The 20,029-nt window shown below is 39.6% G+C and overlaps 2 protein-coding genes across 4 annotated transcripts; one reads left to right on the top strand and one right to left on the bottom strand.

Annotated features, from left to right (window-relative positions):
• Nucleotides 1-341: 341 nt before the first annotated feature.
• On the bottom strand, nt 342-14,131 carry dedd1 (death effector domain-containing 1). 3 transcript variants are annotated; one of them, XM_025911668.1, is made up of 6 exons: nt 13,975-14,131; nt 13,512-13,612; nt 11,385-11,905; nt 11,173-11,292; nt 10,527-10,667; nt 342-2,307 (listed from the first exon to the last, which is right to left on the bottom strand). In XM_025911668.1, the coding sequence occupies exons 3-6, from the start codon at nt 11,854-11,856 to the stop codon at nt 1,901-1,903; spliced, it is 1,140 nt and encodes a 379-aa protein (XP_025767453.1). In that variant the 5' UTR covers nt 11,857-11,905; nt 13,512-13,612; nt 13,975-14,131; the 3' UTR covers nt 342-1,900. The 3 variants fall into 3 exon arrangements, with proteins under 3 accessions (XP_025767453.1, XP_003450711.2, XP_005455574.1); XM_003450663.5 differs by having other exon boundaries at nt 11,173-11,301; nt 13,975-14,130; XM_005455517.4 differs by lacking the exon at nt 13,975-14,131 and adding an exon at nt 13,834-13,974 and having other exon boundaries at nt 11,173-11,301.
• Nucleotides 14,132-14,372: 241 nt separating this feature from the next.
• rabac1 (Rab acceptor 1 (prenylated)) lies at nt 14,373-18,338 on the top strand. The gene is made up of 6 exons (XM_003450600.5): nt 14,373-14,526; nt 15,885-16,029; nt 16,188-16,400; nt 16,507-16,604; nt 17,059-17,160; nt 17,412-18,338. The coding sequence occupies exons 2-6, from the start codon at nt 15,908-15,910 to the stop codon at nt 17,498-17,500; spliced, it is 624 nt and encodes a 207-aa protein (XP_003450648.1). The 5' UTR covers nt 14,373-14,526; nt 15,885-15,907; the 3' UTR covers nt 17,501-18,338.
• Nucleotides 18,339-20,029: the final 1,691 nt, after the last annotated feature.

Here is a 20,029-nt window from a genome sequence, read left to right as displayed (position 1 = left end):
GACGGGGAAAAAAAAAAAATTGTTTCATGACCAATTAATTTCGCACATAAATGGAAGAAATTAAAGTGGCGGCACCAGAAACAGCAGTTGTATTACTAACATGTTGGAGGTACACACCATTCTAAGGTGTCATCGTGCCGATATCATAGAGCAAGAAGAAATAATTAAGGACCTGATCCACGATGACCTGCATTCAGTGGAGCACTTCAGACCATTTCAGGGCAGGGGGAAGGCACGCACTTCTCAAACAACTGCTCAAAATAACCTCAGAGTTGGAGACAATTTCATATTACAAGTGGTGATAGTTTCAGAGACACAAACAGGCAATAAATGTAAACCGCTTTAGGCCATCAAAACCTTTATTATTCACAGGAAATTTCTTATTTATAAAGATTTCCACAAAAAGAATTGACCTTCATAAAGTAAATTTCTTTAACAAAAATGTTCCCCTGATTGAATTAATCTTTTTTCTTCTCATGAAACAATACAAACACACTATAATTAATTCCTTTAACAAATACACACAAAAACATGGAAATCTGTCCATTGTCCCTTTCTGTGCCCGGTTCTGCAGAGACCTGCACTTCAGACAGTGTCTGCCTGCTTAAGTCGTGCCTGTATGAAGGGACTTAGAGTGGAGGGGCTTATTGATCGTCTTCTATGAGTGAAGTCCAGGCATTAGTTCCAGCAGGGTGAGTAGACAGCTGTCCATGAGCCACTCTACTGGGCCTACATAGCAGGGCTGAGTGGAGCTGGGATGTGCACTTTTGATTTTGATCTCCCCAACATCACTTCTATTGACCGATGCACTGTCCTGTGCCTTACTTGCTGAGAGAAGCACTTGCTGAGGCCTTGCTGGAAGCCCGGACACAAGCCACCGTTGCATTATCCGGGCTGCCGTTGACAAGCTTGTGATGATGAATCTTCCATGGTCTGTTGAGACCCAGCCCTAATCACTGCTGTCATCTACTGGCAACTGCTGTATCCACTGACCACAGCAATCACAAGTTGGGTTATCATGGTACACAGGGCTGGAAATTCCAGTGTTTGTTATCTAGATATAGACGTGGACTCTCTCCAAAGTTGGGTCAATCTGTTGTGAGAGCAGCCCACTTTTCCCCATCTCATTTTTTTTCTTTGAAGACCAGAAACTTTTATTGGCAGGTTACTTTATAGTTTTAACAGAATCCAATAAAAATAATTGTCAGTTAAAGCTATTACTATTTTCCAAACTCCCAAAGAAGTATCCAACAGTCTATCTTGACGTTCTGGTTAAATTGATCTTTTTGGATTTGGGAATTTCAAACTCATGCTGGAATCTGAAATGTCCATGCTTACACGTAAAAAAAAAAAAAGGTTAGTTAAATAAGGAGGTAGGGACACCCATGTGCTTTATATGTTTATGTCAACCAAAACTTAGTATTTTATATCATTTGTGGTAGCCCAGTTGTCTTAACCCTATTTCGTAAGGCAGATAAAGCCGTGGGGGCTTACCACTTGATCTGGTGACACAGGCTCGCTTGTTCCAGTTCTCAGAGACTAAGAAAAAAATCTCGATATATCCTGTGTCATCCTGATGTAGCACCTGTGCATGAATCCAAAGAAGAAAAAAAAAAAAATACAGTGATACATTATTATTTATATTTCATTTACAAATAATACACTTCCAACTAAAATTTGACAGTTCTTAAAAAGGAAAAAGAAAAAAGAAAAGAAAGGCTCATTATGAACACAAAAGAACCAATGGTGAGTTCTGCCATCTAGTGGTCGTTAAATGGAATGCAACTACAAATGGAGGCCTCAAAATGCTTCCAAGCTTGCCTGTACCCATTATTAATTACATTCCTCCCTTTTCTCTTCTTTAAGTTTAATATAATACACCCCAGAGAGTCTGATCAGTTTATGAATCCCAGTGAGTCTCTGGGTGCCCATCATTACTGGATGACATCATTTTCTTAGCTCTCAGCAGCCTTCGGCCCTCCTCGTAGTCGTCTTGGTCCACACTGATCAGCAGGCGCACGCCCTCGGAGCCCGCTGCGTTCCTCAGAGAGTCCGTGATGAATACTCCCTTCAGGGCCTCCAGCAGAGCTCCGCTCAGGTAGTCACTCCAGAAAGCCTCGAGGTTGGCCAGCTCTGTGAACTTGATGTCGCAGACGATGGATCCCAGGTCTCTGGCACGCAGCAGCGAACTCGCTTGACTGAACAACTCAAACTGCCGCTCCAGTGGCTGCCGCTTGTCCGAGGCGACGCCGTTGCGCAGTGCTGATTCGTGCTCCAGGTATTCCGCCCGGACACGCAGGCGGATATCTGATAATGGCAGAGGGAGGAGGAAGTAATGATGGACAAAAGGGTGAGTGGCAGAAAGGAGAGAGTGGGGAGAGAGAGTAATGGTAGGGAGAGCAGAGGGGAAGTGAAAAAGGGAGGAAAGTGAAGGTTACCCAAAAAAAAACAAAGAAAAAAAAAAAGAATGGATAGGCCCATGACGGAAAGAGGGGTGATGAAGTTGAAACAAAGAGGGGGGAGAGAAAGAAACAAACATGACAACAATGTTAAAAGATGGCTCATTCAACTTTGTGCAAGACATCAAGCAAAAAGAGATTGTAGGATTACTAACTGGACTTAAATATTTGATTTTACCAAATCCTGACAAAGTAAGTGAATACGGTGGTGGAACAGGGTAAATTATTTACGAAGGGCAATGGACTTAGACCAACCCATGTGAACTTTTGTGCTCAATACAGCTACAAGCCCCTCTCGTCTCTTTCAGTGAAAGATATTCAGAGCACTGAGAGAAATCGTCTTTAGCTCATCCGGCTGTGTAGATCCCTTTCTTTTTTTGGATGGACAATTCCTTTTTAAGTACTTATGGTTTTTAGCAACATGACTGAATCAGAAGAAGCTGGTGCATGAGAATTTTCTGTACGACAGCCTGCATGGTCCTCATAAATCACGGCTGTAGCGTTTGTATACTGAATATTATTAAATGAACTTGGCACCCTGAGCAAATATCGCAGCGGGGGTAACAAAAACAACTCAGCAGTGCCAAGCCCAGGAGTGGCTTTTGTTCCTGACAGGTGCTTATAAAGGGCAGATTCATTCAGATCAAAATGGGTAATGCTGAGAATAGATAGCGTCTGGAGTTCCGTAGTAACAGGATTGGTGGTCATGCAACAGCACAGCGAGAAAGATTAGAGGATACATACTGTACTGAGCAAGAGCAACGCTGAGATCATCTCCCATGTCATTATTCCAGAGCTCCAAGTGGGAAATCAGCTTCTGACGACTTTTGCTGCAACAAAAATCCATTTCTCCCATTCAAACCCCTTTAGTAGATGTAAACAGTATTTACCAGCAACATTTCTTCCAGAAACATTCGCATTAAGAGTCTCACTGAATTCATGTGCAGAAGCTGCTTTTTTATATTTGCATCTGAATGCATGATGAAATTTTATGAAGCAAATAAAGGAAAAATAAAAAACTTACAAAAGGAGCACTGTGACTAAAAATAAACAAAATGGTTCAAAAAAAAAAAAAAAAAAAAAAAAAAAAAAAAAAAAAAAAAAAAAAAAAATCAGCTTTAAATGCTACAACATGAAACACTTAATTTTGAAGGAATAAGCAGCACATGGTCACATGACAATAAGTGTTTGAATGAAATGGACCCAGAGGTACTTCTAATAAACTCACACTTGCCTCTGACAAAAACCCAGAGTATAAGGTAAGCATGATTACAAGAGACTGTCTTGAACTCTTCTTCAAGTATGTACCAGTGGATTAGCGTACACTTTAACTGCTTTAACACATGTTTCGACTTGAGAGTCACATCCACCCCTCTTGCAGCCATATTTTGTTTGGGGCTATAGGGAATGGCGCGAGACTCAAGAGGGATAAAGTTTGGAAAATGCCAGCATTAGAAATGCAAATGTTGAATTAAGCCATTGATTTTGCATCTCTTAACATTTGTAGAAGAGCAATAAGCAAACAGTGGCTTTGCATTCATGCCCCACAAGTCTGTAATTAGATTACTATAAAAACAGACGACTGGTTAGAAGGGGACAATAAATCAACACATTTTAAGCCATGTTTAAAATATGTAGTTTTGAAATGAAAATCATTTGAATAAAAGAAGAATTTTTTCTTCAAAAAAGGATTTATGGTACAAGAATATTTTTTAAAGAAACCTTTGATTATAGTTCATTTTTTTTTTTATTAAATCACATCTGTGTTACAATGTTTCAATAAATTATGTTAGACTAAAATAACTTTTCTGATTAATCAATTGGCAATACAGAAGCCTGACACATAGAAAAACTGTTGCACCAAAGATCATCATCATAGAATGTAAAACATCTGTAAAAACTATTCATTCCCTTTATACGTTCATTTAATATTAAAAAAAGTTAGGCTGGGCCAATAAATGCATTACAAACACTTGAGTGATTTGTCACTCTAAAGTATTACTTAGAGAAAAGCTAAGTTACATGACTCATTAGTTTAATATCATGAAAAAAAATTGCTCATCTCTATAGAGCACACTGTACTTGTGCAACATTTGGTGAAGAAGAGTACCAAGATGTCTACAGGAAGTCTACACAATCCTAAAGCTGACATGGAAACGCTACCTATAAAACCAGCGGGCTACTGTAGAGGAAGCTGGCATTACAAAAGTGGAGGATCCATGTGGAATTAGGCTTATTTTATGAATTCTGCCCACTGCGTTCACAAGTCAGTAACTCCTCACCACTACACATTATCCCCACAAGTGTGATGGTGGCTGCGTCATGCTGTGTGGAGGCTTCGCTGCAGCAGCTCGTGAAGGTAGAGGGTAAATTGAATGCAGCAAAACTCCTGAGAAATCCTGAAGGAGAACTGCTGCAGTCCGAGTCACATACGTTTTCAGCACAATAAGCTACATTTTTTTCACCCCAACAGATTTGTGTTGACTTTGAAACTCACACTTGTTGATCACTGGCAAGAGTATCCATTGTGATTTAATGAAGTTATATAAAAAAAGATTACGCATCCATCGTTGCGGCAAGCAGATGGATAAATTTGCAGTTTGAGCATCTTAGTATTTTGAGGTGTGAACTATCACAGAAGATTAAACAGACTACACATAATCTAACTTTATACAATATTCAGTATGGACAGAGAAAAATATGAAGTTCAAGCACCATTAACAATTTGACCTTTTTTTGATCATTATAGAGTGTGTGAGGGCTGAGGGTACGATAAACACCTGCCCTTCATGCAATTACTCTATTTATGGATGTCCTCCATTTCGCCTTCCCATTTCATACTGAGGAGGATGGAGGCAGAGATAGTGACAGTGAGGAGGAGGCCATTTAAAAGCACAGGAACACAGTGATAGTCATTTTGTTAGGGTTACAGAGCACTTCACGCTTCATCACACATAGAGACATCCACTTAGACAGGACATTAGGAACCACAGCTTTCATTTTCTCACTTTAAACACCAAGTCCGTTTGGCTCCTCATCTCACCCCACCAAAAGGAGGGGAAAAAAAAAAAAAAAAAGTTTAAGTACCCATTTACGAGGAGTCACTTGGCACGGAGAGCTTCAACTCTTTATCGATCCGTTTTTCTGTTGAACAACTGACCAAGAGAGTGGAGAGTTAGGGGGGGTATTGAGAGACAGGCAAAATATCTGTGTCTGCCTGAAGAACTTTTTCCCTATAGTTTTTAAAAAAAAAACAAAAAACATAAATCCTCTGTACCGTTTTGTGTAGTTTGAATATTTACTGTTCATTCTCTCCTTCTCTTTGTGTGTGAGGATATAGTTTTCCTGACACACAGGGTGCTCTGTTTAGAACTGCGAACACAGACAAAGGAGAGAAACAGACAAGCACAAGTGGGTTGCATAGTGGTTAAATGGACTGTTCCTCCCCCAACATCAAGCAGGCATGGCACAGCAGTCACTTCTTAGTTTTAATGAGGCTTCAGTAAGGCAAATAGTTTGTATTGGCAAGTTAATCAGCTCAGAAATGCATTTATTGCTCTGAACTATAACATGGTAAAATCTAAGTGGGATACTTGGATTAGCCTTACCTTGATCAAATTTCTTAACCTTACCTTCCGGCCCTTTTTTTGTGCCGCACCGTTAATCAACAGTGCCCATTAAACCAAGGAAGGGCATTCACAAGCACCCCATTTAGACACAAAAACACTACTGAGCTGAATGTGCAAACACCTTGAAGACATTTGTAACAGCAGTTGTCATTGTCAGAACGTAATTGAGATACTTCACTGAAAATGATCTAAGAGATGATGAATGGTGACAAGAAAGAGTATTTGAGGTCTGTTCAAATGCTATGGGCCAGCATTGGACTGAACTGCCCTATCTATCTCTGCTCCGTCTTGACAAACGCACACCAAGGCTCTCACAGGGCACAGAGATAAGATACAGCATGAGCTTCCTTCAGCAGAGCACTGTTCGGTGATTTTCCCCAGAACGGCTTGAGTAAAGGTTACATGGCCATTTTTTTCCTTTTTTTTTTTTAAAGAGCTGTCTGTTGGCAGCCATTTTAGATTTGGTGCAATTGAATACAGGGCCTTACAGAACAGGACTCCATGCCCAATTAGGATTTTTTTTTTTTTTTGTCCCTTGAGCATCCAGAACTGGCATCGTGATGTTTCAGTTTGCCAAAATAATATGAGTCAGTTCAATTCACAGGGCAGCCATTTATAAGCCTTGCACGTCTCCAAAGGGTTCATATGCAGTGCTGACTCGTACTTTCACAAACATGTCCAACACATTTCTGTTTCCACTTTGCAATCAGAGTGAAACTCTTCAGTGTACTCGTTCTAATTTAATTTTGTAAATCCTAATTTATCTCACCATGACCTCAGTCAAATATAACCTAAATCTCTGTTTGGGTTAGGCATCAGCCATTACGTTTTCTTTATAAATGACCAGAACAGTTTTCACTTCTGCATTATTACTGAAACTTTCACCACAGCTAAAAACCTCCATGATTTCATCTGGTGTCATCCTCTTTAATAAAATTTAGAAACTCCACCGTCTAACATGAGCAAAGGTCAGGGCTGGTGCACCGTGGCCATTTCAGAATATGAATCATTCAGACTGAACAATAGTAGGCTGGAGCAATTTGCTTTAAGTCTGGTGGCTTCCTTGACAGGCTACTGAATTTTTATTAACGTAGCAAAGTTAAGCAGACATTTTTCTGTAAGCTTCCACAATAATCCTTCTGCATGTTTTAATTTGAGGTTGTCCAAGAGAAAACTAGACTTGTGCAACTTCTCTCAGCTCTCTTTTCAGGCTTAACCCATGACTAGAGACTGACCAATTAGGTCTTTCCTGAGAGAGAACTGGCTGTTGTACGACGAAGGCATTCACCACCCTTCATACGATGAAAAGTTTAATTAACTGTGGAAAGTCCTGCAGGAAAATTTGAAATGGCAGCTCTGAAATGGAGGACAGACTGACTCTGACAGTACACATACTTGCTGTATTTTTCCTCAGTTACTACGCTGCCAACTTAATTTTCCTGTAAGATCCAACTGTGCTGCATTGGTTTCCTAGGTTGTGTACGTAAATTAAGGTGATGAGTGGCTATGTTGTCAGTGTGGCTAACAGTTTAGTATTCGTTACAGCTAAAGGTTTTCAGCTATGTCTAATTCAATGTCATATTCTTGCACATATAAAGCATCTAGTCATCTGGTTGGAAGAGGTTAGTTTCATTCTTTTCCCAAGCCTTACTCACATTTACTGGAATTTCTGCTGGACATATTTGTGAAAATATGTTAAGTTCCCGTGATTTCAAATATTGGGGAGTTTAAAATACTTTCGCTACACGCTTCCCCTTTTGGTATGGTTTGAGTAAAATCAAACTGACTCAAGGTTTTCCCAAGATCACTGTGCAGTCTTTGGGTTTGAGGCTTACTGCTGAGGACTCTGGTAGTTCTGTGAAACACTGACACCAATAACTCTTGTCAGAAATAGGCAGGAAGCTAAAATCTCAAATAGAAGCTTTTTTTCTTCCACAGTGCACAAGACTAGAGAACATTACAGGATGATTTTTTCTGTTAAAGCAGATTATGTTTTCTGAGGGAGACAGGGTAAGGAGCAGCTACATTATGATACACAAGCATCGTATACAGAGCAAAGTGGCAGCACCAACCCCTGCTGTAACAAGGGGGAGAGCCTCTTTTACCTTAGGCATCGGCCCAGACTTGTGAGAGAGCGCATGACTGAGTTGATCGCGCACACTGCAGTATGTGCGGACAGAGTGGAGTGACAGACTTTTTTGTTTTGTTCCTCAGTCTCCATGATCCATTGTGTCTTAGGTTACTCGATCTGAGTCACATTCTTGAGTCAACCTGGTGGAATCAAATGTGGAGTCAAGACAGCAACAGTTCATAGTCACAGGCACATCACTCATCCTGAGTAGCTAAGAAAGGCTGTCCTTAATGATTTCTTCTTCTTTTATTTATTTATTTTTTTTTGAATGAAGTCAGAATCATCGGGCTTTTGTTGTAATGAATATTTCTGACCAACAGGCAAAGATGGACATTCAAAAGAAGTTTGGGAAAGTCTACATGAATGACTAAGCAAACTTCACACAAAGGGAAACTGATGTTAGTGTTATCTCGGTCTTTTTGTACCAAGACAAACTGCCACTGATTTATTAAAGGCAGGTAGTAGTGGAAATATGGGCAAGGACGTTGACAACGGATTACATAGTGCAGCTTTTCAGTGGCGTTAAGACAGTTTCAAACAACTGCTAAAAAGTGATTTTTGGGGGGATATGTAAGGTTTGACAGTTGTCAGAACCACTCTGTTTCAAGCTTAGCAATAAAGCAGAACTATGGCTGTATCTGGTAGTGATTGGACTGGACACTTATATTGAAAGAAAAGGGAAAAAAAACAAAAAACAAAAAGGACAAGACACAGCCTACCAGTCTGCATTCTTATCAACAGCAGCAGCTGAACACAGTCCAAAAGGTTAGAGAAAAGAGAGGTGGAATGAAGGGAAAAGAATGTAAAGGACTCCCACAGGGAGAAACTGATAAGGCAACAAAACTCTGATGTTGTATGTTTAAAAACGACAGTTAAAGGGTTATCATTAAGTCTCAACAAGATCATAGTGTACCAAACAAAAACATAATGTGAAACAGCTTTCAAAGAAATTGGGATGATGTCAGTGAACTCAAAGAGTTCTCAGACTTAAAAGTAGCTCTAGGATTTTCAAGCACATTTGGTAATAACATAAAAAGTATGAGAGCTGTGGTCTGTGCAGCACAGAGAGCTTTAGGCGATATTGTAGTCCGGATTTTTCACCAAATGTGACACTGGGTTGAAAAACAAAAAATAAAAATAAAAGTTTTCTCAACCCTGGAACATGTTTGGACTCTGTACAGCTCCAGGAAGAGGTAAGGTACAGTGGCCTTTGCAAGCACACCATCTTCCACATATTTATCAGTAGGTGGGAATCTAGTGTACCGCTCTGTGCTATTTAGGGATGGGAATCGCCAGTTGTCTACTTCCTTCGAATCGTTAATCTCCGTTTCTACCCGTTTATGTTTCTACAGTGGAATCACCAAGATGATCGCTTTAAAGTCTCTGGGTGATGGTTTTGTATCTTTGACTTACATTGTCAGCTTTGTGTTCATACCTAAATACTAAGAGAAAGATCACATTTGTCCTCATTAGGATTTGTGTTAGTGTGTGAGGCTGTATTGTTAAGAGGTGAGTATGAGACAGTGAGTTTTAGATCATTTTACAGAGTAACATTAAAGTAATGTAACAAGTAGTATAACAAATGTCTTTCTCCTGGGAGTAATTAAATAACGTACTGCATTACTTTTAAGAAAAGTGTTCTGTGTAATATGTGCAACAACTTTTTACATTTATTTTTTTGAGTAGTGACCCCAACACTGATCACAACAAAGAGGGGAAATGCCTCCAACACGCACAAACATTTCACCACGTAGTTAATTACATACGTAATTAATTTGCATGTATTTGATATGCTGCTTAGAGGTGCTGGCGACTCTCAAAGTGGAGGCAATGAGAAATCGATAAGGAACCGAATCAATAAGCAAAATCGATAAAGAAATCGGAATCACTAAATTCTTATCAATTCCCATCCCTACTGCTATTTAACTTGTCCATTTCTCCTAAGTCTATAAATAACATGTCAAACTGTATGCTAGCTTTTAAACACTAATGTTCTTAAGCATGAACTTGGTGTTTTTATGCATTTTGGTGTGACAACGAAAAAAAATTTTTTTAATAAAATTTTGGCATTCCAGATTTAGCATAGATAAACAACATCAGAATTGACGAAACTAAACAGGAAATATGATGATGCCAGGGAGGTGTTAATAGGCTGAAAATTATATTCTCGTCTGTTTAAAGAAGGAAAAATGAGCAGCAGGGGTAAATAGCAAGATGAAGGTACCACAGAAGACAAGAGAAAAACCAAAAAAATAAAAATAAATAAATAAAAGAAAGACACTTCGAGAATGCATGAGTTGCACTTACCACAGGACACTTTTTGTGGCGCTGGTGGTGGAGGCAGAGGCAGACTTTCCCTGCTTGTTTTCTTGGACTTACGGCTCCAGCCATTTCCCCTCTTCTTCCTCCGCCTACTTGCACATGGCCCAGCCACAGGAGTGTAAATACCTGAAACAAAACATATTGACTAAGTTCAGGAGTCCAAGACAAAAAGAACTGCAAAGGACTATTTATAGCTTTTCATCCAAATTTTACTGCTCATATTTGATCACAACTTTCAACAAGAAAAATTCCTGTTAAGATCATGGTGTGTACACAATGTTCTTCCCCACACAACACACCGACCAAAAAAAAAGTTTTAACCACCAAAAATTATTTTTAAATATTATTATTTTAATTAGGGTAATAATCACTGACATATAATAATAGTCAGAAATGCACAAAAGGCACCGATTTATGTGGGGAAAAAAAGTAGCAGCTTCATTGCCTTAATGGTAGAGGGACACATTTTGCATATAAGCAGAGTCAATCAGGGCAAAGAAGGCCAACTCTGAACCACAAAAAAATCTGGCACACACACACACACACACGTTTTCAAATCATCATTAATCAGCTTGAAAACACTTAAGACCGTACTTCGGGTTGGCCAAATACTAAAGAGCAGTAAACTTACCAGTTTCTAATTGATGTGCGAAAGATGTAAGAGGAGTTTCTGTCTCCCTGCAGCTGCTACTTATTCCAGAAGTACACACCGACTCCGTGCTTTCTATCTCATACCTCTGTACAATTCTCTCTGGAGAAACTGAAAAGCATAAAAAACACACAACACATAATGGCAAACTATTTGAGATCAACTACAGCAGGACATAATCTCAAGATCCTCACCTGTCCTCCTTTTCTTGTGGGACACTAAGGGTAGCAGGTCATGACGGGTAAGGACTCTTAGAAGTTGCAGTAGTGGTGCCAGGTTTCCATCACTAAGGTATCCTCTCCTCTCGAGCTGTAGCAACAGCTCAAGGCCACTCTTGGGTTTTGGATCCAAAAAGGGCTGCTGTGACACCGTAGGCTTTAATCGCTGCCATGCTTTTAGCAGCTGTGGACTTGGGGCCACACCTGGATCATCTGGATTGTCCTCACGGGGTTCAACTGTCCAGCCTGCTGGATCGAGAGGATGTGTTGCGGAGCAAGTTTCATTCAGAAGGAATGACAGGACTTCAATGTCAGTCTCTGTCAGCTGAGAACCAACTACTTCAAAGACTTCATGGAGAGACAACATCCCATAGTAGTTGAGGCACTCTGTTTCATCCCAGTACAGTGAATCCCTGAGCGGGTACCCTTGATGATGCACTGCAGCCATGGTCAGGATTTGGTTATGGACCTTTCCCACTTTTCAGCCAGTGATAAGACTACAAAAACAAATACAAAAACAATTACTATTAAAGGTTTTTAATGTCTAACAAGATACATCCGACTAACCATATAAACCAGATAAGTAGGGTTAGGTACTGAGCTGGTACTTTTGAGGGAACTGACCAAAAAATGTCAGTGCTACTGTTAATCAGCACCAAATTCTGGTACCAGAAAAAAATCTGGGTTAGTGAAAGAAAGAAAGTAAGTGTCAATCCTGCTACAACTGAAGAGGAACAAATGACAGGGCAATGGTAGTGGTGGAATGCTGAAAGCATTTTCAGGTGTGGTTACATGTTTCAAAACTCTCTCTGACACTTGTAGCGCAAAGTCCAAAGCAACACATCTAATCTGCATTTACACCTGGTCAAACAAAAATAGATCTAAAGCTGAAGAGTGTGCCATATTTTCTAGCCTGAAAGCCAAATTCACCAGAGGTCCTGCAGCTTTAACTCTAGCGCAACTGTAGCCAAAGTATAAGAAATCGAACCAATGGATGACAAAGCTTTTAGTGAGACATTGACATCTTCTTCAGGTAATAACTAGGTAGCTGGACAAGATGTCAGATAAACAGGGCTGTTTTCACTGCATTTGTTGACATTTTAACTTTTCAGCTGGTCATTTGCGGCAAGCAAACACCTTATGAGTGATGATATGTCCAAAATATTATTATCTAATAAATTGCCAATAATAGCACAACAACATTTTACACACCGCCAGCTGCCTCAGCTGTGAAAATGACCATCAGTGTTTGTATACAACAACATTAAACAGCAACGAAATAAAATGTTTCAACTGAAAAGTATGGACTTATTTTGTATGAGAAACTTTTGGATTTAAAGTATAGGGGGGAAAAGGTAAAAACGCCAGCATCAATCATCAAATGTAAAAGATAGTGAGCCCCACCCAGTGTACAGTAATATATTGGGATTTTTTTTTTTGCACATCTAAAAAAATTACTTTTTAAACAAGGTTACTGAAGGTGGAGTTAATTAACTAAAGACTATAATATATTTACTAAAGGACGTGGCCAAACATAACAGAAAAATTCATGTAGAGTCAGGTTTTCTTTAACAATTAGTGGATCAAATTGTCCGTATGTGCATAGTCACCCTCCCCTAAAGGCCTGTTCTGAGCTAGGAAAAACCCTGTAATCTATGTACACATAATGGATTGTACTTAGCGTTCCTGTAAAGGCTGCAATTCTCATTTAACAGGTTTGACCTCGAGTTTCTTCCATGTTCTATACTCCTACTTTTATTGCATTACATACGTAGCACTAAAAATGTCATCTGTGTCTGTTTAAGCTATAAAACGCTGCTCCAACAAAACGGTCAGACAAATCCCGTGTAGCTACATATAAACTGTATTTATCTATAAAACCCAGCAGGCCGTTTGTGCTATGTAACACAGTCAATGATCATGTTGGCGTAATACTGCAGCGTTACGCCCGTTCTCTAGTCTACAACCATTATATGGCTGCATCAGCTAGCTCAGCAGTCCTTGCCATTTTCACCCTCAATTCGAAACATTTTTTTAAACACGTAACGGAGGACCCCCTTATAACCACTTTGTTTCCATTCAGGTTCAGTAACACACACTAACCAGTTGGAAGCCAAAGATAGTAGCCGTTCTTCAGACGCCCAGTAACAACCGGTGAAGCAAAATTTTCCCCTTTGACAAGTTATGTAACCAGTCACGTTTGTCTGTGGAAAAAGCATAACAAACATCAAGAAGTGCAATGCAAAAAGCGGTTTAGCCAAATAACAAACCTGAAATTAACAGGTGTGCTACATTGCTAAATACGTACTGAAACACATAGGATTAACTATACGATTAAAAAATATTTTTTTTCCTCTGTATGCATTAGCGATACATACAAAGGACAGAAATGGATATCGCTTGCTAGCTCCTAACGTTAACTTACTTCAAATATAAATTGGCTGTAGTATCGACGAGCATTGGGTCACATACATGAAAGCGTGAAAAAATGCACCAATAGATAAATATTCAAAGCATTTTAACGCGATAATATTCAAGAAAGCCAAAGTAACTAGGGGGGACTCACCTCCGAGTGGGCTGAATGATCTAGTAACTTCCACAGCAACGTGCAGTTCTGCACTACGTCAACGCGGAGGAATTGACCAATCACAGCCCTCTGACTTCCACGGCGACGCCCAGTCACGTTTTTGCTCTCGCTGATCTGCCAGTCTTCTTTTGAACTGATCTGAAGACAGTTTTTCCTAAACAGTCACTTTGTAGTATTGAGCAAGTCAGTAAAGACAGCTGATTCAAGGGCGCCCCCTCCCCCTTTTTTAAATTTTACTTTTTTTGTCTTAGCTTCGACGTGAAAAAACAAAACAAAAAACAAAGCAGCACTTTAAGCGAGCTTTGCTGCGAAGTGTCCATAAGCATATAATCACAAGAATATATGTACTGCTGCAGGCTACACCCAAACATAGGAGAGGGAAAACTGCTGGATGCTGTCAGTAGGTGGCGGTGTTTGGAACCAAGGCAGCTAGGAACAACAACAAGGAAGGCAACTAAGAGCCACATCATATCCGTAAACTAAAACAGCAACAAAAGGTCTGAGGCAGTCCCGTTAAACTCATCTCCTGCTGTGAGTATATGTAATTAAACCATTGTAAATTTGGCAGTTGATATCGTTCATTTTTATTTCGGTTCATTTTAATTAGGTGTGTAAAGTTGGGGTACGATAAAATCATAAATCCGCTTCGGCTGGAGTGGTTGTTAGCAGAGAAGCTAACTGCGACAGTATTTGTACAACCAAGAGCTATTAAGAACAACTGGGAGATATGATGGACTATATACCGGGGTTTAGAAATGCCATTCAGTTAGGATACTTAACTGATTAAAAATAAAATAAGTGAGTATTCGCTGGAAATTGTGTTGTGGAATATCCGGGCGTAAGTTTAGTGATGTGGCATTGACCAAGCCCTCTTGCTGACGAACATTTTCCTCTGCCTACTGTTGCTAAGCTCGGTCTTTTGAGTGTTGTTTCTTCAACCTCTGGGAATGACAGGATTGAGAAATGCAGGAATATAAAAACTGGTGTTGGTCACGAACTTCATACACTGGCTGATCTATGTATAAATACCTTAGTTAAGAATTTATCTGGAGATAAACAAAGAGAGGGAATCAATTAAGTGGTGCCATCACGGCGCCCTTCTTCTCCTTTTGACTGTTCTCTTTAGGGGTAACCACAGCAGATCATTTCCCTCCATCTCACTGATTATATCCTTCACCACATCCATGAACCTTCTCTGAGCTCTGAGCCTCCACTCCTTCCGGCTTCACTGTTACGTCTGCCTCACTTTCAGTCACATGTGTTCTGTCTTACTTCTACCGAGTTTCATGCCCAGATTTTGGTGTTATAATATGATGGTTTAAAACAACTTATGCTGCTAAATATAAATGTCTAATGGGAGTCAACATCATAAGTATGTGTAAAATTGCATAGCAGTTTTTTGTGTGTATATAAAAACAAATTGGCACCCCTCAAATAAATTTAATCTCTTTTGCTAATTGAGGTTTATTATAGTCAAGCTTAAAATACTTTTTTTAATGAGCTTCTCAGGAATAACAAAAAATGAAAGGCATTGACAGCAAAAGTATGAACCCTAAATGTAAACCTATATGAGTCTTACTTTGTCCACCAGTGTTGTTGTGTAGGGGAAGAAAGCTTTTTTTTTTTTTCTTTCGATATTATCTTGAGACCAAGTCAGTTTGCTTGTAGTGGGGTTTTTTTTTCATCTTTTGTCTTTTTGAATCTTGAAGTTTTTACATTTTGATGAAAATTTAAATTTGATAATGAATCAAAATAACTGCCTAGATAAGCGCCTGGTGGCATTTCAACATTTCTGTCCATTGGGGAGATTTGCTTGTAGAGGGACTTGAGAATTAGTGGTGGAAATGTTTTACAACTGGTATTTACATTCTGTGTTTTCTTCCTTGCAGTTGTCTCACAGCAGACTGTGTACATGCCGTCTGGAGTGCCAAAGGGGGAGAACTGTCAAGTGGACATGGACAGCAAGGCAGGAGATCTGTTCACAGCTGAGGATGCTCATCCCACAGGCACAGGAGGCACAGGAATCCTGGCAAAGTATGAGTTAAAATGTGTTTGTCTATCACAGATTTATCACACAGTAGAACTGACATGTGCTTCTGCATCTGTCAAACCTGCTACTAATATTGTAAGCTTACTGAGCCACCAAGTGATAGTATAAATTTTGCACGTAATGTCTTCATCTTATTTCGTAGGCTCTGGCTTCCCAAAGGCTTCTCAGCTAGCATGGCTAAAGAGTGGTTCGACAAGCGCCGATTGTCCATTCGACCTTGGGCCAGTTTTGTAGACCAGCGCAAGTTTTCAAAACCCCGCAACTTTGGAGACTTGTGCCAGAGGGTGGTGAAGAATGTGGAAATTTACAACAGCAACTACACCTTCATCTTCTTGGGGCTTATCCTCTACTGCATGTAAGCCCAAAAACATGACTTTGTTAGGAGCTCATAAATCTGTTTTGGCCAGTGAGAAATGGAAAAAGTAATAAATGATCGAACTGTTGATGTTTCCTCTTTTCAGCATCAGCTCGCCCATGCTACTGATCGCCTTGGCTGTGTTTGCCGGTGCCTTTTACATCATTCACATCAAATCTTTGGAGTCTAAACTGGTTGTGCTTGGTGAGTAAAAGTGTCTCAAATAACTCAGACACCTTCACATAAATACCTGCTTGTTGATTCACCGACAAATAATATAAATGTTTCTTGGGCAGCTGCTTTTAGATAAACCTAGCTTGAATAATTAAACATCAAATTTTAAGTTGGCTATCTTTATTCATCTATTTACTTATTTATTACCACCTTTAATTTTTTGTGTATAGAAATGAAATCAATGGATTAATGAAGCGATCTATTGTATAATTTTTTTTTTTCCCCAAAATTGTTGTTCTCTACTATTACAGTTCTCAGTAGCAATAATGTAACTAAACCACAAAAGGTCTCCTTTAAAGATGTCAGTTTAGTGAAGAGTAAGCTAAATTTATGTAAGGAAAATAAAACATCTTCATTTTTATGGAATCTTTAATTGCTGTCATAATTTATGTGTTCTCAAACCTTCAATTTTAATGTGAACCAGGCCGAGAGCTGAATACGCCTCACCAGATGAGTCTGGCTGGAGCCGTTTCTCTGCCTGTGTTCTGGTTGGCCGGAGCTGGAGCTGCCGTGTTTTGGGTTCTTGGTAAGCCAAACCACATTATACTTCTTCCATGTTACTCTTCTGAATCTTTGTTTTAAAAAAAAATATCAATAATTCTTATTGTGTTTTTCTGATTTTGGAAATATAATTAAACATATTCCACTGCTGTCTGCAATGCTAACATCTCTCTAATAGTGGAACCTAAATCTTGTTCATGCATTTGTAAGAAAAACCTTCTTCTTTGTTACTTTCCCTTCACACCCATTTTATACTGCTATAATTCATCTTCCCAGGAGCAACGCTGTTTGTGATTGGCTCTCACGCTGCGTTCCGTGAGCTGGAGGGATCCGACATGGAAGAGCTCCTCATGGAGTCTGTGTAAAGACCAGGCTAAACTATCAGCAGGCGTCGGTTGGCCATCAGTCATCGTGTTGACCCTGCAAATACGTTTGCACACAGGAAGAGCTGTTCATATATATGTTCCTTAGCTTGTGGGTATCCTGTATTCTCTGTGTTTTTAACCCTCAGCATGGTATCAAGAATGCACCTTGTCATGTTACTGACAGCTTTTTGAAGCTCATTTAAGCACATAAATTGCCATATGCACAGAAATGGATTTCTGAACTTAAATCTTACCACACATTCATGCAGATTATATGCCTTTCTATGTTCATTTTAAACCTTGGATGCCTCTGATTTGTGTAAAATAGTCTCTTATTCCCTGCAATATTTCTCAGCTTATATCTTAATGGGCTATCTGTGCTGTGCTCTCTGCTGTAGATATTTGGGCTAATACATTCTCTCTAATTTGAAGAATATGTATAAATGTAATCTTTACACTTCTAAAGAGAATTTGTGATTGTTTCCAAAGGAAAGTGTCATTTAAAGCTTTAAAACTGTATCTAATGCTAATGCACAGACACACATTATTACTATTATTATTATCATGCAAATGCAGGTTTGGTCATTCTGATAGGCTTCTTATATAGATGGCTTGATAATGACACATTTTAAAGGTCAGTACTTAATCATGGTATTTTACATCGGGTCTATAATTTCCTCGTTAGCATGTATACATGTTTAGCTTGGAACTTTCAGGTGTAACGTCACATAAATGTAAAATACTTTCTTGAAATTCATCCTTCGTTTACATTCTGATAAAAGTTGGGTGTTTTGTATTTATATTTTCTAAGTGCAATAAACCCCTAAGGTAAAGCCAGCTTATTTGAGTCCAATTCTCTCTTTCTTTTTTTTTTATTTCAATCTCAAATTAAGTCATGTTTATTTCCTCTAAAGCTGCTACTACAGTTGACTTTTGTTTGTGCATGCATGGCAGGAGTTGTAGTGAACTCTGTGTCCCTCGGCAACACTTAGGTCTGTACATGTTCTCATTATTCTGCTCCAGTCTGAATACACAGTGGAATAGGACACTTCCAGCCCTTGTGGCTCCTCTCCTCTGTCTCCAGTATACCAAACACAGCAGCGCTCACCAACCCCCTCTTGTCCCCCTTTTCACATGACCCCTGTGACCCGTGCTCTGTGACAGCACAGCGAAAGGACCCCATGCTCAGGTTGCCATAGCGATGACCTTGGAGGGCCCCAGTCAGACACACACTCGTCCACAGGAGCACTCGCTTACACACTGCGGCAAAGGCAAGCGATCGATATTCTATTATACGTAGGGTGGCGAGGGGTGGGGTGGGGGAGTCGCACTGCAGTGAGCTCACTGCAGAGACACGGGGGAAATTAGAACGAGGGTGAGAGCGTGAGCGTGTTTGTCAGGGAGAGTGACAGAAAGTGGGTGCGCATGTGTGTTTGTGTGTGTATGCATGCGTGCGTTTGTCATTGGGTAGTGAAACGATTCCACAAAGTTTTTGTCTTTCTCCCTCAAAGGGACGCGTCCTAAAATGTTTGGTTTTTTTTAGCTTTCTGTGGCAAAGTGACCTCACACGATACCTAACTCTCACATTATAGAGCATTACATTATGTATAATTTATTTGATTTGTGTACTTGGTAGGCAATAAGCAGTTCATTTAAAATATATGACCCCTGTGGCTCAGAGAGGCAGCACATTTGCAGCCCATTCCCTGAAGGTGACCTGCTTTATTTGCAGGAATGTAGCATATTAATCAAAAAAGTAGCTGTTCCTTCCTATAAACACACTGCCTGCACTATTATTTTTCTATCAACTTAAAAGAGATGGCTTTTGGGAAATGGTAGAGCAATAATCCTTTTGTATGTTGGTCCTGCTGAGAGCGAGCCTCATCTCTGAGCTCATTTATGTTGGAGTCAGACAATGCTGACACGTATACAGAGTGGTTTTGGTGCATTACCCTGGGCTGCTGCCAACTCGTCCCCCTATGGAACTTGAACATTATGCAGTTTTGTAGGGTGAAGTGCATATATTTGCAACACTAGATGGCATCTCATCCTAAAATTCTTATTCTGTCATATTCTGCTGAGCTTTACTCTCATATGCATAAAGCTGCACTGCATGGGCAAGGTTTATGGTGTTTTGCATATATTTCATCATGAGGAAATTGCTTTATTACAAATTTGAATATATATTTGCTGAAATCAAATATAGGTGCAATATTCAGGGGTTGTAGTCTACTAAAATTGTTAATGAATGCCAAATATAGTCAGGAGGTAGAAGTAATATGATGTCAACTGGTCAGTATTCATGAATGCAGATGACAAACTGCCAGTTCAAAGATGCAGTTCGGTGCTTCTGGTGGAATCTATTGAACACAAAGTAATTTTTCTTGCAGGATTTGTTATTGTGTGTGCACCCAACACTGATGAGTAGCGCTCATTTGAGCCAAAAATACAAAATGTGCGAAAATATGAGCAACTAAACAAAAGTAAAGCTTTCTGTGGTACAAAAAATAAATCAGACAAAGACACACA

This window comes from Oreochromis niloticus, linkage group LG11 (genome assembly GCF_001858045.2).
Source record: "Oreochromis niloticus isolate F11D_XX linkage group LG11, O_niloticus_UMD_NMBU, whole genome shotgun sequence".
NCBI lineage: Eukaryota > Metazoa > Chordata > Actinopteri > Cichliformes > Cichlidae > Oreochromis > Oreochromis niloticus.
This window is presented reverse-complemented; position numbering and strand designations above follow the sequence as displayed.